This window comes from Colletotrichum paranaense (assembly GCF_030867605.1).
Source record: "Colletotrichum paranaense strain IMI 384185 chromosome Unknown Scaffold_3.1, whole genome shotgun sequence".
NCBI lineage: Eukaryota > Fungi > Ascomycota > Sordariomycetes > Glomerellales > Glomerellaceae > Colletotrichum > Colletotrichum paranaense.
Window position 1 is genome coordinate 808,355 of NW_026848961.1, and position 12,158 is coordinate 820,512.

Sequence of the window (12,158 nt, forward strand, 5' to 3'; positions counted from 1 at the left end):
GAACCCCGGATGACGCCGACGGTTGTGACTTTGTTGGTGGTGTGTAGTCAAGTAATGGTCAACCACTCATCTTCTGCCACCTCAGCCGCGCGGACGAGGCGATAGGTCAGACAGGCAAAGGCGGCCGGGCGAGACTCGAGACGAGGTTGTAGTCCAACGGACTCCAACGCCGTGTCACCGAGACAGGGCTGTCTGTTATCGACGGATACAATCCGAATTTTAGCGCTGGATAAAGGCGGCATGGCAGTTTGGGGAATGTCGGGTGCAATTCTTGCATATGCAGCATATTGGTTTGTCTCAATTGCCTGGGATACCAGATTGTAGGTGTGACTGGTCGTTCATGTACGCAGTCAGGCCCCCTTGCCAAACACACCACCAGCGCGTGGGATTTCCGTGGCAAGCCGCAAACGGGCGGAATTAGTCTGTTGCGTTGTTGGTCGATGGCGCCCACTCTGGTACCAAGCAGAAAAGGACGGTTCAACATGCCTCGAGATCACGACGTTGGATAAAGAGGAGTCGAATGAATGCAGGTGAAATTAGATGCTTGAAGCTATGCTGGTGGGACATTCCGCAATAGACGGATCGAGGAGTATTGGCCGGGTGAAGCAGGCAGAGTCGAATCGTCACGATTGGCCCGTGCCATACAAGAGCATTGCGGCACTTGACTGCCTCTGGCCATTATTCGTAATTCTTTTTCAACGACGTCGGGCAGTTTCCACCAGAGTGGACATTCGAGAAGGGCAAGAAGGACTTGGCGTGCGTGGGAAAGCGCGGTCTCCCCCTTCTCTTCCTGGGCGGCGACGAAGGAAAGAACCTTGAGCTTGCCCGAGGCTAGGTGCTGCCAGCTTTTTGGCGGTACCTCGTACCTTACCAGAAGCACGTCTTGAGCAACATCCCTGATTGGGGGCCTGCCGCCTGCGTCTTGCATGTTGCTGACCATGTTGGCTGTTGGGGACCAGGAGACGTTAGCTCGGGGTCGTTTAGTCTGTTTTGGGACTGTCGGGCCAGTGAGGAACCTTGGAATTTAGAAAATCCGGCCCTGCTTGCTGACGAAAGCAAGGATGAGGACGTTTTAGGCGGGGGGGCAATTGAGTAAAAAATAGATAGAGGGCTGGTGAGAAAAGTACATGACACAATGTACATGGAAAGAAAAGAGAGGATAAGACCGGCAGAAAAAAGGTCAATTGTCCAATGAGACGTCGGATCCCGCGCGGTCTCGCGCTCCCACGCCCGGATCTGTGGTGCCGCACCCACGGTGAACCCCACCTGCCAGTTGGTGAAAACGGCAGAAGCAGGTGGCAGGCAGAAACACCGAGAGAATGGAAGGATCACAGAAACTTGAGGAGGAGAGACTCGTGCAGAAACCCGGCGAGTCATTCTCAATGCCCTCGAAACCCGCTTTCCTTCATGGGCCCCACCACCCACTTTCGCGGGGTCCGTCTCCACCGCCCTGCGCCTTGCCCGCCTGCCGTCGTTGCTGGCGCCGGCGCTGGCCTGGTGCGATTGAAAGTCGGTCGGTACCTTCCACGCGAGAACAATTTTTTTCCTCAAGCGGCGGCCGAGTGAGGGAAACGAGGCAAGCTTTCTTTCTCGAGTCTCCCCGTCTGTCTGGGCTGCTTCTGTGTCTCCGAGGAAGGGCCAAGGATGTGGATGGGTCCTACCCTCCTCGTGTCTCCACGGTATCCTACTCCGACCTGCCGACTTGCCATTGATCATTGATCATTGATAATGCGGCCGAATTTCCACTCATATCGATAGCTTCTGAATCTCCTTTGCCTTTTCTTCTTTCCTCTCCATCCTCATTCCTCTCCGTGTGCCATTCTTCTCCTCTTATCATCCCAAGATCTACCCCAATCTCATACCAAGATCGCCCGCGCGTTTCTTGGCTGTATTACCCCTCTGTACATACATTCCCCCGTGTGTACAAGTAGAAAAAGCTACCCCTCATCCTCTTGATTGGCCGGGTGCCCCGAGAATCTTGCTGTTTGAATACCCTCATCCTCCATATCCGCCAAAATGTCCACCACTCAGCTCCCCGTCTCCGACGTCGACCGCTACGACTATGTCATCGTTGGTGGTGGTACCGCCGGCTGCGTTATCGCCTCTCGCCTGGCCGAGTCCCTCCCCCAGAAGCGCATCCTCTTGATTGAGGCTGGCCCCAGCGACTTCATGGACGACCGCGTGCTCGACCTGCGCAAGTGGCTCAACCTTCTCGGCGGTGAGCTCGACTACGACTACGGCACCACTGAGCAGCCCATGGGTAAGCCTCTTCTGTTTCCAACAGCTCATCCTACCTCCTGGGACAGCTCACTGACATGATTGCGCCTCACAGGCAACTCTCACATCCGCCACTCTCGCGCCAAGGTGCTCGGTGGTTGCTCATCACACAACACCCTCATCTCCTTCAGACCCTTTGAGTACGACCTGAAGATCTGGCAGTCTATGGGTGCCAAGGGATGGACTTTCCACGACTTCATGCGTCTCATGGACAAGCTGCGCAACACCGTCCAGCCCGTCCACGCCCGCCACCAGAACGAGCTTTGCCTTGACTGGGTCAACTCCTGCTCCTCCGCCCTTAACATCCCCGTCCTCCACAACTTCAACAAGCACATTGCTCAGGACGGCGCCCTGCAGCAGGGTGTTGGTTTCTTCTCCATCTCCTACAACCCCGATGATGGCCGCCGGTCTAGCGCCTCGGTCGCCTACATTCACCCTTTCCTCCGCGGCGACGAGAAGCGCCCCAACCTCACCGTTCTTACCAACGCCTGGGTTTCCAAGCTCAACATCAAGGGCGACACCGTCACTGGTGTCAACCTGACCCTCCAGGATGGCTCCAAGCGCACCATAACCTCCAAGAAGGAGACCATCCTCGCCGCCGGCGCCGTCGATACCCCTCGTCTAATGATGCTGTCCGGTGTTGGTCCTAAGCAGCAGCTCAGCGACCTCGGCATTCCCGTCATCCACGACCTGCCTGGTGTCGGTGAGAACCTTCAGGACCACCCCGAGTCCATCATCATGTGGGAGCTTAAGAAGCCCGTTCCCCCAAACAAGACCACCATGGACTCCGATGCTGGTATCTTCCTCCGTCGCGAGGCCCCCAACGCCGGCGCCAAGAAGACCTTTTTCAACCCCGACGGCATCCCCGACGGCAACATTGCCGACGTCATGATGCACTGCTACCAGATCCCCTTCACCCTCAACACGGGACGCCTTGGCTACGATGAGCCCAAGGAGGGCTACGCCTTCTGCATGACCCCCAATATTCCCCGTCCCCGCTCCCGCGGTCGCCTCTACCTGACCTCGGCCGACCCCAACGTCAAGCCTGCTCTTGACTTCCGCTACTTCACCGATGAGGAGGGTTACGACGCCGCTACCCTCGTCTACGGCATGCGCGCTGCCCGCAAGGTCGCTGAGCAGGCTCCCTTCAAGGACTGGATCGCCCGTGAGGTCGCTCCCGGCCCCAAGGTCCAGACCGATGAGGAGCTCAGCTTGTACGCTCGCCGTGCTGCCCACACTGTCTACCACCCTGTCGGAACCACAAAGATGGGTGACGTCCGCAAGGACCCGCTCGCCGTTGTCGACGAGCGCCTCAACATTAAGGGCCTCAAGCGGGTCCGTATCTGCGACGCTGGCATCTTCCCCACCATCCCCACCATCAACCCCATGTTGACTGTCCTTGGTTGCGCCGAGAAGTGTGCCGAGATGATCATCGAGGAGGCTCAGGAGACTGCTCGTCTGTAAAAAAAACCAAAAATCTTGTCAGAACTACAAAAGAAAGCGTTTTATGTGGAGGAAATGATCTAGAAAAGCATTTCTTTGTTTATTTTTGAGAGTTAGCTATCAGGCATTATACCAAATGATATCATGACTATGAACATTATCACCTCTATCTCTCGTTCCCCTCGATATTTGGTCGTTCGCTATGACATTGGAAACACGCATCGTGACTCCTTCGGTTGTTCGTACCGAAATGATCCGATACCACATCCACAAATCCACCATCGTGCATAAAGAGTTTTTTTGTTGAACTTGCGCGAAGACAAGGAGAACCAGGTGACCGAGCAACGCTTTGATCCAATTATCCGATTTCGATGCTGAACGTACGATCGGAATTTTCATGCATCGAGGTCGTCCACAAACTAAGGTAACTTAGCTGTGCGAATACTCGGACGTTACCCGGTAGTAGGGTGTCGTCGGAGTGGAATCCGCAGGATCCCCCACATAAAACCGACCGCCTCGAGAGCATCCGTCAACCGCAGATGCCGCGCCGTATATGGGTTTCCAGAATCCCACAATCGGAATCCATGACTAATCCCAAGCCATCAGCCTGAGTGCGCGAATGGACAATGTAAAGTCGACCGACATCTTGTCGTCAAACATCTCTGCTTCATACGGGTAAAGACCTCTGTAGAATGAATGAGGGGAGTTCCCGGGGGTGTGGTCTAGTGTCCCGTCCCAATCTGCAAGGGCGCGACGATCAGCACGCACAATCCCGTTGCCACCGAACCCTTTTTTTCCTGCGGTGAACTACCACCTACTTATAACGGACAGGTCGACCTCGATGATTGGTTCCCAGACGAAAAAGGTGCTCTTGGTCACCCTTCTCCTTTCGTATGGCTTGACTGAACTGGTTACCCCTTTCAGAACCCGGAATGAAGCGAGAAGCTTGTTTTTACGCGATGGGGAATTCGAATAGAGGGTTCATTCGGGTTTTGATATACGCTTGATTGGAGATCTCGCAGCGTTTTTGGACTTTTGCGCCGTCCATTTTGCCGTATCGTCACTTAAGGGCGTCACGTTTGGCGTTGTGGGCCTTTTCGATGGGAGTACTGGAAAAGGAATGATTCATGTTCCACTAACGTCGACCACCCTTGCCTACATGAGGCCTTCCGGTATTCCACTATCGAGTTTGATGCTTTTGGCATACAAATGAGTCGGGAAAGGAGGGTGAGAAATAGGAAGGAGCTGCAGTGGTTGGCATAGATGTGCGAGGTCTCGTCTATTGGGCTATTTCCTGAGCAGGTCGACGTTCTTGGATGTTACATCTCTTGCTGAAGATGGGAAGAGGGGAATACCAGTGTTTGACTGAATATCAGTGTTTGACTGAATATCATTGCATAAGTGTTGCATGTCTTTGAGGGTAGTTGGAGAAGATGATGGTTCTCAAGTAAACCCACTCGCCCTTTCAGCCAAGGCACAGCGGAGAATGACGTTCCAGGATGACATCGCCGTATGCCAACCACCACCACTCAATCCGTTGGATGACACAAACATGGATATGAGCCACGCAAATGTACTTCACAAGCACTCGTCACCAAAGATGAGGTGTCTGATTGTGGATGCTCGTAGTCAATATGAACAAATCTACAGAGTATATGCTTCGTCAACGGCAACATGCCATCATAATAAATACGTAGAATTTACAACCCCCTTGCTCTCCTTCGTCCTCTTCTTCTTCTGTTTACTACTCTCTCTCCTTCTCTGATTACGCACTCGAGCAATCAGGTGACCAGGAGCTAAAACATCACGCCCAAGATCTGACCCGCCTCCTAAGCTCACGCAGCGCAAATGCTAGCCTGGCGCCCAGCCCCCTTTGCAACAACGCTCGGCACATCAGCCGCGGCGTCGAGGGTATACTCGTAAAACGTCTTGGGATCGAAGACGGTGCCGGCGTTCTTGGCCGTGGTGCCCGTGGTGCCCTCGAAGACGTTGCCCGTGGCGCTGAGCTTGGCGGTGGCGTCGAGCTGGATCGGGTTCTTGACTTTCTCGAAGTAGCAGTTCTCCATGCGCATCTCGGTCTTGCCGCGGGCGTAGTGGCCGTACGAGGTCTGGCCGACGAGGTAGTTGTTGTAGAGGTGGGCGTGTTTGACGTTGTCGACCGAGGGGTTGCGTTGCTTGGTCTGGTCAAAGTAGTTGTGGTGGATTGTGATTTCGGTGTTGACGTTGTCGGTCCAGCCTGGAAGACGGGAGTTGTTAGAGAAGAGGGACAGGCGGAGGGATTATGGGTTTACTTACCTATGCCAAAGGCCTTGTTGTGGTTGCGGAGGACGGTCCAGGAGACGGTGAGGAAGGTCGTGTCCTTGCGGCTGTCGATGAGGCCGTCGCCGCCCTTTTCGAGGTGGACGTGGTCGATCCAGATGTTGGTGCAGTTGTCCATCTGGATGCCGTCAAAGTCCTGGGTCTTGCCCTCGTCGTCACCCTCGACATAGGTGTTGCCTAGAAACTCCATGTTAGTCATTCGATTTCGTGCCGGGCTGACCAAATCGATGAGTGTCAGGATACTTACCAATCTTGATGTTGCGGAAGATGATGTTCTTCTGGTTCTGGACGTTGAAGCCGCCCTGGTCAATCTCGGCAGTCGCACCGATGCCGACAATGGTCTTGTCGGACGAGACCTTGACTTCCTTGCCCTTGGGCGTGATGGTGATCTTGCCAGAGACCTTGATGACGTACTTGCCCGACATACCGGCGTACTTTTCGAGATCGGCCTGGGTCTTGACGGTGACGACCTCGCCGCCCTTGCCGCCAGTGGTGCCGCCATTCAGGGAAGCGAAACCGTCGGGGGTGCCGCTGCAGTCATCGTCCGCAGCGGCCTTGGGAACGGGCGTGGAGGAGGCCTTGACGACGGTCTGAAGGGTGGTCGGCGTAGGGGTAGAAGCGGGCGCGGCATCGGCAGCCACGGCAGGGGCGGAGACGGCGGCAGATAACTCCAGTGAGACGGAGCTGGCGGCGCTTCCGCCGGTGTACTTTGAGTCGATCCAAGATGTGGAGCCGAGGACATCGCCAATCTTCACGGCGGCGCTGATCTTCTTGGAGAAGCTGGCGCGGGTGCCGCTGGCGCCCTTGCCGGTGTTGGCGTACTCCTGGTAGACGACGTTGTCGGTCGGGTTAGACCCCCACTTGGACCAGCCCGCAGCGTTGACGACGGCGCCGAGGTTGGAGTTCTGGACGACGACGCGGGCAAACGTGCGCCAGGGCCGGCCGAGGAAGGTCTGGCCGTCGCCAACGCCGGAGAGGGCCTTGACGGTGGCCTTGTTGATGACGTACCAGGACGGGTTGCTCGAAGAGTCGCGGCCCGAGGCAGTGATGTAGCCCTTCCCGCTGATGGCGATGGTGCAGGCCTCGAACCAAGCAATGGCCTTTTGACCGAAAATGAAGTCGGTGGCGCCCTCGACGTACGACTTGTGGAAGTAGTGCTTGCCCTGGTTGGAGAGGATGGTGTCCTGGTAGCCCTTGGCCTGGATGCCGTAGTACCCCTGCTGATTACCGTAGGCACTCAGGGCGATGGCCTGGATGCCCTTGCCGCGAGAGTTGACAATGTTGATGTTGTAGACCTTGAGGTTGTCGTTCTTGGCCCGGAACGTGCCGGAGGCGTCGTTGCTGCCGGCGACGTCGGCGCCGAGGCTGTTGGTGATGGTGACCTGGTTCTTGGAGTAGTCCTGGTCGTCGGCGGTGTAGCCGTAGATGGTGAGGGCGCCCTTGTTGGCCGGGATCAGGACCTGCTCGTTGTAGGTGCCCGGCTGGATGAAGATGACGGCGCCGCTGCTGGCGGCGTCGACGGCCTTTTGGATGGAGGTGTACTTGCCCCCGGACTTTGCGACGACCAGAGCGCCGGAAGGGGGGGATGTCCGGGCCGCGCCGAATGCGCCGGCCACCAGGGACGACAACAAAAGAAGGGAAGAGGCAAGCATTGTTGCTCCGAGGGAAGAGAAAATCGGTGTAGGAGAAAAGAATGAAAAGAGTCCAGAGGACCGAAAATGAGTGTAAATGGGAAGCAAAGAACGGAAGGCTTCGAAACGAAGATCAAGAAGTGCAACAACAACTCAGAAGAAACAAGCAGCCTATACATTCACCTGGGTATACCTGACATTTTCTACTCTACGCTTTACGGAGCCATCCGAATTGTCAATAGAGAACACCTCCTGAATTGAGGTGATCCTTGGCAGAGACCATACTGCAACTCGCCCTTTGTGAATTTGTGCCAATACGACTTTTGACCATGTTTCTTGGCATGCAGCGTCCATGATGTTTCAATAAGCTCAATCCAGCTCTAGCCAAATCCACCCGCACGACTCCGGGGGTCTGTACGAGATGGCGCCAAGAGTCTAGAAATCGATAATATGTATACTTGCAACAGAATAGCAGAGGTGACCGTTGACGTGCGGGATGTAAAAGTCCTTGGGATCCGCCGCACGGAAATTACACTTCTGTTTGTGGGCGCGTCAATGGCTGAGTTTCAGGGGGAGCATGCCGCAAAGAGCTCAGAGCTGTGCCCGTGTTTGCTCATTTTTCCGACACCTGCTAGTCTGTCAGTAAGCAAGCCCCCCGACTCGCCCGTAGGCGCCGGTCCGCGGGGTGGTCTGGAGTCAGGCGTTTGACTCTGAGTGGGCAGATCATTGTCTGACAGGGCCCCAAGCATGGCAGGCAGGGGGTGCCATCCAAGCATATACTTAGTACAGTGGAGCCCTGTTTCCCGTTGAGAGGGCGATTCCAAGGTCTTGGTCTAGGGTTATGGCTGCGAGTGTTTCCAATTAGGAGAGCAGATCGCGGACAACTTTATCGGTTCCTGCACTTGATGGGCGGCTGGAATTGGTGAGCGTACGGATATAGACATATCGTACTCCATACTTCGAGCATATAGTTCATTGAGAGCGATTGGCCAGAGAATCCATAGAAGGAGGTAGTTCCGTCGTAGTGAAAGCGAATGCGAGATCAATGGCCAGACGCCAGCCTCTGCCGCCAACTGGGTGCCTGTTCTTTTTTATTTCATTGTGGCCAACATTGCCGAATTTGGCTCTGAAGTCAGCTGTCCATTGGCTCTTGACAACTTCCACGGGCTTTTCCAGGAAGTGTCGTTCACAACTTTTTACTAATGCTAATAAGAGTTGTCCTTCAGAGTAACCCTTACTTCTCACACTTAAAACAACAGCGAACTGAACAGACAATTCTTTTTGTCAATTCATCAAGTTAGTGCCTATTGTTTCCCTCCTAAATTTGAACAAAACTGGCAAGGGTGCAGTGACCAGAGTCAATATCCGACGGCATCGTCTACGTGAAACGAAATTGCTTGGCGCTCTTGTGGTTCAATAGGGGGCTTCAGGTCAGACATCTTACTGGTGCAACATCTCGCCAGTGGCCATTAACCCATTCGGTATGTAGCAACGATCATCGCATCAGCTTCTACCGACTCCGGAATTCAACAAATCTAAAAGACTACACGTGCGACAAGCGAAGAGAATGCTGGTTCAACATAAAGGTAGAAGAAGATGTATGAAGGTCATGCAAGTAGCGCACGCGGCACATCAGACACTTGGCAGCAATCTCAACAGCCGAGAGTTACGGCTTTACATTCTTTCTGCTGATAGATGATGCTCTAGTTGTAGACGATTTTGCAAGTATGATGTAGCGCCTGGCAGCCATTGGTGTTGCCCTCCCCGATCTCGGCAGAATGACGATATCTTCGTCTCTCAAATCAAATATCTCACAAACACAGCCCAAGCACTCGCAATAATTGCAACCAACAACCCAAACGTCAAAGTAGTGAACCACTTCTTCGACGTCCGTCTCGTCAGCGGGTCCGCCTGCCGGTCCACAATCAAGGCCTCCTTTGCCTGTCTCTGTTTCCTAGTCAAGGTCATCCCCTTACCCAAGAATTGATAATCAACGATAATGTACGACAAGCCCAGCACAAATGCCCATGCCTTAATAGCAATCGCCACGATCAGGACTTTGGAGTAGCCGTTCCCCTCCGTATCGTCTTGAAGCGCGCCAAAGACAACGTCCATCTAGATAGTGAACGTCAGTACCTGTTCCAAGTATTTTCAAGAGCAGAAGAGCAATGGAATATTTCAGGAGACATAAAGGAGTTCCGCTTACAATCGTTGACCCAGAGTTGTTAAAAGCTCTCCACACCCCGAACGCCGTCCCAATCTTTGCCTGGTCCGCCACCAGCAGCGGGATACATATCTGCAATGGCATCGAGTTGATCACGCCCGCCAAGCTAGAAAAGACAAGCGCCGCAAGTGGATGGACATCGGTGAACCCCAACATTGCGCAAGCAATAATCCACAACACCGGGGCCGTCGCCACGTAGTGAAACCGGTGTCCGTACTTGTCTATAGCAAGACCGACAAACGGGCTCAGCACAATGGGCAAAATCTTCTGCGCAGTCGACAGGTACCCCGCCACCGCCTCCGTATACCCCTTCATGAAGATGATGTCGGCCGAGCTGGTGCTGAAGCCGCCCGCGGCACCGCTCTGGAGCAGCTGCGTCGCGGGGAGCATCAGGTAGGCCCATGGCAAGGCGAACAAGACGTTCCAGGAGAAGCGGCGGCGATCCGAGAGGTTCTGCTGCTCGGCGATGGCGCGGGCTCGGCCCGAGGTCAGTCGAAAGCGAGGCGGGACGGCGAGGCGCTCGAAGGTCACGTAGGCGACGTTTACGATTAGGGAGAAGCCGCAGAAGAAGACGGGGATCCAGAATGTCCAACCGTACCAGCCTGTTCCGTCGCGGATGGGGATAGCGACCATGCCCGAGACGAGACTGACCGTGTTGGCGATGGCGGACTCGAGGCCGAAGGCGAAGGCGAGGCCTGATGCGCCGAACCAGTGGTAGAAGAACTTGAACACTTGTCAGCCAAGAAATCCGCAGAATGCTGACCATCCATCCCTGAACACAGAGAATCAGCTCACCTTTTGCGTGGCAGAGTCAAGCACCGCAATCCCGAAGCCCATGAGCACATGCCCGCTCACAAGAACCCTCCATAGCCCAACCTGCACCCCGGCCGCCGCAACCACGGAGCCGACGAGAATCACGGCGGTGCAACACAGCGTAACGAGGTTCGGTCCCCACCAGTCGAGCACCAGCCCTCCAACAATGGGGAACACGGTGTTGACAAAGGCGTCGGCGCTGCTGATGACGCCAAACTGCGCGTTATTTACGCCAAGCTCGTTGCGTAGTGTGTTCTTGAGCGGGCCAAGAGCAGAACCCGTCCAGGTGTGCCCGATGGGCAGGGAGACGACGCAGAGGAGGGCAATCCATTTGTAGGACCAGGGGACTCGTTGGAGGGTCTCGTCTTCGGTATCGATGGGAGGCAGGTCGGCGGGCGAGATACCGAGGGCTTGGATGTCGATGTCTGGTTGTATCTTTTCTTCATCCCGTACGGGGGCTGGCGATTCTGGGGTGTCTGGCATCTTGATGATGGTACAGTGTAAGCTACCAAGCAAGGTCTCTAGATCTGTAGAAAAGGTTTATGGCTTGCGGAAACATTCGCAGACAAGTCTCAAGAAAAGATGTTATATATCCAATCCTTCTTCACACTTACAACAACGTCTCGGGTAGAAGGCCGAGCATCCTGCAAACGGTGCCTCCATTAATTGCTAGCTCTGCATCTTATCTGATCCATCTGACAAGCTCTACAGAGGCATTGATCTGATAAAATGTCGCAAACCCCATTTTAGCGCTCAACGTGCCTATCACGTCCGTCTGGGTCTTCGTATGGTGGCCTTGGCGCTCACCGCCGCACCCCATATCGACACTTGGCATCGGTCCTTTCCAGCGTTGAGGAGTCTTGGCAACAAATGTCAACCGCGCCCAAAGTTCCCTTAGAAGAGGCGGAGACTCCGTCTGGCGGCTCTAGAGAACTCTGTTGGGAAACTGAACTTTTTCAATAGTCCATGATCGGTTTCTTGGGTTCTCCATTGAAAGTGTTCTTGGTTCGTACGTCGGAAAAACACTCGTTGAAACCCAAGAATCCTTCGAGCTTACAGCGAGAACTATAAACAGCGAGCATCAAGCCAAGATTTAATATGGTCGTTGATCCCTCAGGGCCGAGTCAATTACTTTGGTATGCTCAAATATTAGCCGCATTTCGACAGAGTTCTAGCAACACACGTTTGGCACGAAATTAGTTCAAGATACATACTAGTTCACTGTCGTTCTTATTCTCTTTCGGCATTCCAATTCTGTATCACTTCACTCTATACTGGAACGAGATATTGGTGCTTAGGTTTTCTCCCAGCAAAACTTTGTAGACAGCCGCTTTCTCAGGCAATAATATTGGTGATATCTTCCCAATCTTCGGGTGCACCCATTAGCCAATCTTTTAACCACATCAAGCATCTTGACTTTTCACGCTGTCATAGATACCACTGGAGCATTT

The 12,158-nt window shown here is 54.3% G+C and overlaps 4 protein-coding genes across 4 annotated transcripts; 1 reads left to right on the forward strand and 3 right to left on the reverse strand.

Moving 5' to 3' along the window:
* Window positions 1-550: 550 nt before the first annotated feature.
* CPAR01_03806 (uncharacterized protein) lies at window positions 551-940 on the reverse strand (the record flags this gene model as incomplete). Its single annotated transcript, XM_060488092.1, has 1 exon — window positions 551-940. One exon carries the CDS (start codon window positions 938-940, stop codon window positions 551-553), a length of 390 nt encoding a protein of 129 aa, XP_060352298.1.
* A 1,076-nt stretch (window positions 941-2,016) lies between these two features.
* CPAR01_03807 (GMC oxidoreductase) lies at window positions 2,017-3,741 on the forward strand (the record flags this gene model as incomplete). The annotated part of the gene is made up of 2 exons (XM_060488093.1): window positions 2,017-2,260; window positions 2,333-3,741. 2 exons carry the CDS (start codon window positions 2,017-2,019, stop codon window positions 3,739-3,741), a joined length of 1,653 nt encoding a protein of 550 aa, XP_060352299.1.
* Window positions 3,742-5,555: 1,814 nt separating this feature from the next.
* CPAR01_03808 (pectinesterase) lies at window positions 5,556-7,691 on the reverse strand (the record flags this gene model as incomplete). Its single annotated transcript, XM_060488094.1, has 3 exons — window positions 5,556-5,956; window positions 6,016-6,216; window positions 6,287-7,691. 3 exons carry the CDS (start codon window positions 7,689-7,691, stop codon window positions 5,556-5,558), a joined length of 2,007 nt encoding a protein of 668 aa, XP_060352300.1.
* A 1,776-nt stretch (window positions 7,692-9,467) lies between these two features.
* On the reverse strand, window positions 9,468-11,190 carry CPAR01_03809 (uncharacterized protein; the record flags this gene model as incomplete). Its single annotated transcript, XM_060488095.1, has 3 exons — window positions 9,468-9,785; window positions 9,877-10,617; window positions 10,690-11,190. The coding sequence occupies 3 exons, from the start codon at window positions 11,188-11,190 to the stop codon at window positions 9,468-9,470; spliced, it is 1,560 nt and encodes a 519-aa protein (XP_060352301.1).
* Between the last annotated feature and the right edge of the window lie 968 nt (window positions 11,191-12,158).